Source organism: Sorex araneus, chromosome 2 (assembly GCF_027595985.1).
Source record: "Sorex araneus isolate mSorAra2 chromosome 2, mSorAra2.pri, whole genome shotgun sequence".
Taxonomy (NCBI): domain Eukaryota; kingdom Metazoa; phylum Chordata; class Mammalia; order Eulipotyphla; family Soricidae; genus Sorex; species Sorex araneus.
In genome coordinates, this window is record NC_073303.1 from 220,620,551 (window position 1) to 220,627,817 (window position 7,267).

General features: G+C 33.8%; 1 protein-coding gene across 1 annotated transcript; it reads right to left on the reverse strand.

Moving 5' to 3' along the window:
• Positions 1-343: 343 nt before the first annotated feature.
• Positions 344-1,288, reverse strand: LOC101540081 (olfactory receptor 6C2-like). Its single transcript, XM_004601897.3, has one exon. It carries the CDS (start codon positions 1,286-1,288, stop codon positions 344-346), a length of 945 nt encoding a protein of 314 aa, XP_004601954.3.
• Between the last annotated feature and the right edge of the window lie 5,979 nt (positions 1,289-7,267).

Below are 7,267 nucleotides of genomic sequence, written 5' to 3' on the forward strand. Positions count from 1 at the left end.
GTAGTAATTAGACTTCAGGAACAATTTTACATCTGTTTCATTGGTAATACTTTGACATTATTATAATCTATCATATTTTCCTAGTTTCTGGAATTCTCTTACAAACCAATTTATTACTTTATATTACCTTATTTTTATCTTTAATTCTAAATTGTATTATCATGTCAATGTGGATAAAATTATTAGTGATCTTTGTAATTCCAGAGTTAAATTGAAGTCAGAGACCATCAGCAAAGTCAAAGAAGTTGTGAAATGTTCAGAAAACTTTAAACCAGCTTATAAAGAAACCCCATGTGTAGAATATTCCAATTAAAGGATGCTAAGTTTTCATTTGCTAAATCAACTACTTTTTCCTTTGTGAGAAGAATGCAATCCTTTTGATTGTGTCATGCCAGGCTTTCTTCACTTGCTTGTTTCTCAGCGTGTAAATAAATGGGTTCAACATAGGTGAAACAGATGATACAAGTATGGAAATACCTTTATTTAGAGTCATCTCCTCTTTTACGGTAGGTTTGACATAGACGAAGATGCAGGTGCCGTAGGTGATGGAAACCACAATCATGTGGGAAGAGCAGGTGGAGAAGGCCTTCTTTTTTTGCTGAGCAGAAGGAAATCTTAGAATTGTAATGATGATATAAACGTAGGACAGAACAACACACACCAAGGTCATGACAAAAGTCACGACAGCACACACTAAAATCAATCGCTCTATGAACCAGGTGTCTGAGCATGATATTTTTAGTAGAGGAGTGGCATCGCAGAAAAAATGGTCGATGACATTAGAGTCACAGAATTCCAGTTGGATGCCAAGGCTGAGTGGGGGTATTATGATAAGTAGACCAGTCAGCCAACAGCTGATAATAAGCCTATTGCAAACTTTGTTATTCATAATGGTCATGTAATGCAAGGGCTTACAAATGGCTACATAGCGGTCAAAAGACATAGTGGCTAGAAGGAAAAATTCTGTTATCCCAAAAAGGTAAGTAAAAAAGATTTGAACAGCACAGGCCTCATAAGTAATAAGTCTGTCACCGGTTGATATGTTGTATAAAAATCGGGGAATGCAAGCAGTGGTGAATGAAATTTCTAGGAAGGAGAAATTTTGGAGGAAGAAATACATGGCTGTTCTAAGATGGCAATCTATGAAGGTGAGGGAGATAATAACCAGGTTTCCAGCTACACTCAACATGTAGGTAATAAAAAGAAAGATGAAAATGAGAACTTTCAACTGCGGGTCATCGGTCAGTCCCAAAAGGATGAATGTTGTAATTGTGTGGTTTCTCATCATGGATTCCTGTTTTCTGTTCAATCTACATGAAAAATTCAGAGACACTTAAGTAGAAAATAGTGAAGCTAAATCAAGGAACTTAACACTAGCTTTAATACCAAACTAACTTGGTTATCTTAAAGTAGTTATCTTGTCTACGTGTAATATTATACTATTATATTAGACTTAAGTGGTAACTATATTTTTACTACCTAGTATTTTCAATTAAATAATTTCATCTGCTTTTATACTTTTGGAATAATATAATCTTATGGATTATTAATTATAGTCTAATTGAATTATTTAAATTTATGACCAAATGGTCACTCAGAGATAATTTTTTTTTTGATTTTTGGGTCACACCTGGCAATCCACAGAGGTTACTCCTAGCTCATGAACTCAGGAGTTACTCCTGGCAGTGCTCAGGTAACTATATGGGATGCTGGGAATTGAACTCTGGTCGGCCACGTGCAAGGCAAAAGCCCTACCCACTATGCTATCACTCCAGCCCCAAGACAATTTTCTAAGGTTACTTTTAAACTTGTCAATTCATTACCAGTTGTTTCCAGACTCTCGGTCAGTACCTCTAAGAAGGTTTGTAACTTTCTTATGTTACTGACAATTAGAAACACTCCCCTACAGACCTGAATTATTTTATGTGATTTCACATTTTTTTTCTTGTTTTTACTTAAAATACACTCTTCCTGTTGACAGGGGCTTCGTATTCTCTCACAAAAGTATTTATAGTGTTCACAGTTAGGACTCAGGTTTGTCAGGCAGAAGTAAATTTATAGAAAGTTTATATTCCTGAAAGTAAATTCATAAATTAATAGAGAAGTAAATTCATAGGGAAGTCAATTGCTTTGATTTTAGTTTTTTTTTTTGAGGGACAGAGAGTCCATCAAAATTAGATTCTGCAATGGATACCACTGAGCTTGTACTCAATTTACTTCTCTTTCTACTAAAATGATACTGTAGTAAGTTTTTTTCCCACATTTTAATAGTCCATTTCCTGTGTTCTAAAAACAGCATAGTATTTAATTTAATAAAATAATTTTATTTTAAATAGGAAAACTAAATTTGGAGCATGTAAACAAAATTTTCTTACTTCAGACACATAAGCAGAACACATTACATAAGCAGAACAATAAAAATAATACTATATTTCCTTTCATATAAAGCTAAGCATATATAAGCTTGAGTTAGTCTAACAGGCCACATATTAGAAACCATCAAGGTTTTGTGATAAGGCATCTTCCAGTACTGAATCATTAGAACAAATTTGTCGAATACTTATAGACTTTTTCTTTTTTCATCTTTAGTATTCATGATGAAGCACAAATTTTGAAGATTTGTTAAACAAGTGCAAATTAGTATGGACTAGTAAAAAAGTAAATAAATAAATCGAGTTTTTCTTCTTGCTTGAGGAAAAAAACATTGCTTTAGGTAGAATGCATAAATCAATCTAATGTGTGTAAATTGAAATGAAAAATATCTTAGATAATTTTTTTTCTCAAAATATCACTCATAAAGTACACCTAATATATTTAATTTTGTGTGTCATATACTGATTATTACTTCACTTTATGGTTATACACATTTTCACTTTCATTTCTATTCTAGAAAATTTGGTGTGATATCATTCAAGCAACACTACGCTGAATCTCTATTTCTATTTTCTGTTCATTTAATTTGCTATGGATAATTTGGGATTGCTTGTGACTTTCGGAAACCATGGGGACTGTCTCTCTGTTGCACCTGTCTTTCAAAGATTACACTGGGTTCAGGATTTTCTACACTATGGTTTATCTGTATATACATTTTGTGTGTATGTGTAAGTGTATACATGAGTGTGACTCATTTCTGTTCATGTTAATGTTACAATGAATCAATATTTGTAATAAAAACCGGGGTATTGTGTGTGAATTATGAATTATGAATGTCTATGTATTTCTTCTGTTTTGGCAAAATTCCAATTGAAGATAAAGTAAAGTTTATTGTCTTGATATTCCTCAGATTAAAACATAAAAATCAGACCCTTATGAGTTTATTCAAGAGTAGTATACTTAAAATTACATAATTTGGTTTTACTCAAAATATCAAAATTCAAGCCAATAAAATACTTGATAAAGATATACATAATGTTTCTTTCTATAAAATAAATTTATAACCAGTTATTGCAAAAAGCATAAAAAATTTAACCTTTTTTGTACTTACTTTTTTTGCCAGTCACTCATAACTTCAGGTGGTTATTTAGGAACGCTAGTGAGTAAGGCTAAAATTGATCATTGTTTGCTCTCTGTTACTCATTTCACTCTATATTTATGTGAACTTGGAAGTACATATATCTTTCTGCTTTACTTATAGTAAAAATTATAAACTTTAATCCAAAAATTCTACTTTAAACAGAGTATTTTCTTATGGTACATATATTTGAAAACAAAAATCCATCCTGAGTTGAGAACTGTTAAAAAATATTTCAGTTCTGCTAGATCTTGATATTTTGACTTCCTAGGGAAAAAAGACAGTTTATATATTAACAAAGTGGTTGCTTATCTTATTTAGCAAATTTTCAGTATAATGAATAATCAAAAGAGTCCTTGGAGACCCAGTTCACTAAATCACTACGGAACCTGTACACACTGATCTTGGCAAAAAGCCTAAAACATGCAGTTATGAAAATGATAATAGGAATTATCCTCTTAGGAATGGAGACAATACATTAGAGACTGGCACACAGGCACAATACAAAAAGTAAGATAATGCACAGCTGGAGTTTTGATTTTACATATGTTTACATATATACATATATATCATTGAAATAACTTTGAAGATGGGAGTACTGATAGTTTATGTTTACCTATTGTGTAAAAAATAATCTCAAGATTAATAAGATAAACATATTTAAAAAGATATAATCAGTATTGAAATATTGATGAATCCTTTCATAGTTCATAAATCAAAACATTTACGTAAATATACTGTACTCATCATTTATGATTATGTGAGCAATAAACACAGGTTTTTGTAAAGGTCAAGGTAAAGAAATGATTTTCTTAAAAATCTAAGTTGTAATTAAATTTAATACCATCATGATTTTATTCCCTACAATGTATAATATTATTAAAATTTTTATATAAATGAACAAAGATATTTGTGTTGTTATTAAATTGAATAAAGGGATATAAATATTTCATTAAAATTATACATTTTTTGTTTTTATAACTTAAAAAATATTCTAGAACTGGAGATACTACTCAACTTAAGTACATACGAGCATGTGCCACTCTCTTACTCAGTCTCTGACATTATGTGTCTCCTACATAATGCCGGACATGGCCTGGTGGCTTTGGAATATCTACTGGCTTCAACCTTGTGGGGAGTGGCCCTGCTCTTCAATCTCTGTCATAGCTGGTCCCCATAAAGTCCTCTGTAATATGATATCTCTAGAAGTAAATATATTTTTGTATTCTACTGAAGATATTCTAGAAGAGAAATTTCTCCTTTAGAAACTTATACACACCAAATAGTTAAGTACAAGCAACAAAATACATATAGTAAAAATACATATATGACCTTTACGATACTTTAAGATTTTAAAAATTATATTTGAATCTGGTTTGCTATTAAAATTGTTCTCTATAGAATTGGTTTAGTTGTTTTAACTTTTGTTTTCAAAATTGAGATTTTCTAAAAGAACTGCTTTGTTGTTGATATTGGTGAATTCCATATGCATCATGTATATTAATATTTAGTCAATGTATAATGTATAAAGCCACAGGAAAGATAATTTATTATTGATTTTCAGTCTGTTTCACCTATTTATTTATGAAAATGGGCTGCTAAAACTCACAACTGCTAGTGTCTTGTTGATGCCTCTTATCGGGTATGTCAGGAGCTTTTGTATGTATCCGATGCTCTTTGTTGCACATAGTTATTGAGTTTAGGTCTTTTGATGAATTTATCTCTTAGCATGCTGATGACAGTGAATTTCAGTACTGACTCACACGGATGCAGCAAATTGCAGTGCAGATATTAATGACTTAATCATTATATAATACCTGTTCATCTCATTATATTTTATAGCATGAAATCTACATTTTCTGATATAAGTATGACTATTTCTCCTTTTCTTAGGCTACCACATCATACATCTATAATTGTTTTAAAACATTTTATTTGACTGTTATGCTTATTTTTCAAAGTACAACTATTTTTTTTCCATTCTGGAGAAGCACAAATTCTATCTTGAACCCATAGTTCTCTCTTTCTCTCCTCTCACATTTTGCTAAGTAATTTTTCTTTTTTTTTCTACCCCTTTCTCTTAACCAGATCCTTAACAAAAGTGAATTCAATTGACTTAATTTTGCCTATAACATTTTCCACTTCACCTGGTCCCCTACACATGTGGGGAATTTTCTGAAAGGTCTCAGACTCAATTTTGGAGTGAGTAATTCTAGATGATCGAACATCTCCATCCTTACCCTGTTATGTCCAGATGGGAGACTGAAATTAAGCCCTGGGAACCAGGGCTGCATAAAGCCAGCTGATAGAGTGCAAATTGAGCTTCAGATCAGGGCATACCTCTTGCCTGCTAGGTCTGTTACAACTGTTTTTTCTTTTTCTTTCTTTATTATTATTTTTTTGTAAGGATCACACTTAGGAGTACTTGAGGGCCCTGGGTATACTTTTGATGCTTAGGGCCAGAGGTAGCAGGTATGATGTCAGAGATGAATCTCAGAGCCTGTATATACTAAGCATATGTTATACCACTTGAGCCCTCTCCCTGGTCCATGGTCCAGCTATTTTCCCTGACTTGATACATTCTGGACTTTGCCATTATAAGTATCCTCTTTTTTTTCATTTCCTACCCAAATTACTTCCTCTTCTTTTCTTTTTTAAAAATATTTAAAAAATGGAAACAAGTCTTCTGTTCACTGATTAGGAGACCTAACATCAAGATGGCAACAATCCCCAAAGCATTATAGAGATTCAATACGATTCATATAAGAATACCCATTGGATTTTTCAAAGAAATTGATCCTACTTCAAAATTTGTATGGAACAATAAGCCCCCATCAATAGCTAAAGCAATTTTTGTGGGGGAGGGAAATGGGAGGCATCACCTTCCCCAACTTCAAACTGTATTACAAAGTGGTAATAGCTAAAGCAGTATGGTATTAGAATAAAGACTGATCTGCTGACCAATGGAATCACTTGTATCACTTGTAGTCCCCTTGATCTTCGATTTGCTCGAGTGGGCCCCAGTGACATCTCCATTTGTCCCTGTCTCGAGCTAGTGTAGCCCAATGATACCTGCTCGCTCCAGGAACAGAAAGAACCTCAAATCGTTCATTCAGAGATTTGACGAAGAAATCTGACCATCTAGTTGGAGGGAGGCCATGAGGTCTTCTGACGTCCCGTGGAATCCAGTCAGTAACAGCTTTAGTCCAATGGTCGTCTCTGAATCGCATTACAAGACCGGCCCATCTGATTTTTGATGCCTTGGCAAAGGAGACAGCATCCCTGATTTTTGACCGTTGATGGAGGTCAGAACTCCGGATTCCTTCTCTCACTTGAGTGAGACATGATATTCCCAGCATAGCTCTTTCGTTTCCTCTTTGGGATACCCTAATAGCATTCTCATCCTGCTTGTGTAGGGCCCAGGTCTCTGAGGCATATGTTAGTGCAGGAAGAATGGTGGAATTGAAAAGATGTGCCCAGAGTCGGAGGTTCTTCACTCTCTTAACCACCTCTTCGACACTCTTGAAGGCATTCCATGCTGCTCTCTTCCTCCTGGGCAGTTCTGGCACCAAGTCATCCCTCATGTTGATTTCTCGACCCAGGTACACATAGCTGCTGCACTCAGAGATGTTTGTTCCATTGAGAGCAAATGGAGCTTCAGGGACCAGTTTGTTTTTCATGAACATCGTCTTGTTGAGATTCAGCTGCAATCCGACCTTTTCACACTCGTGGTCGAAGTCAGCCAGCATTTGTGTC

Coding starts and splice junctions, on each gene's coding strand:
- LOC101540081 (XM_004601897.3), bottom strand. CDS start 1,288: ATGATGAGAAACCACACAATTACAACATTCATCCTTTTGGGACTGACC.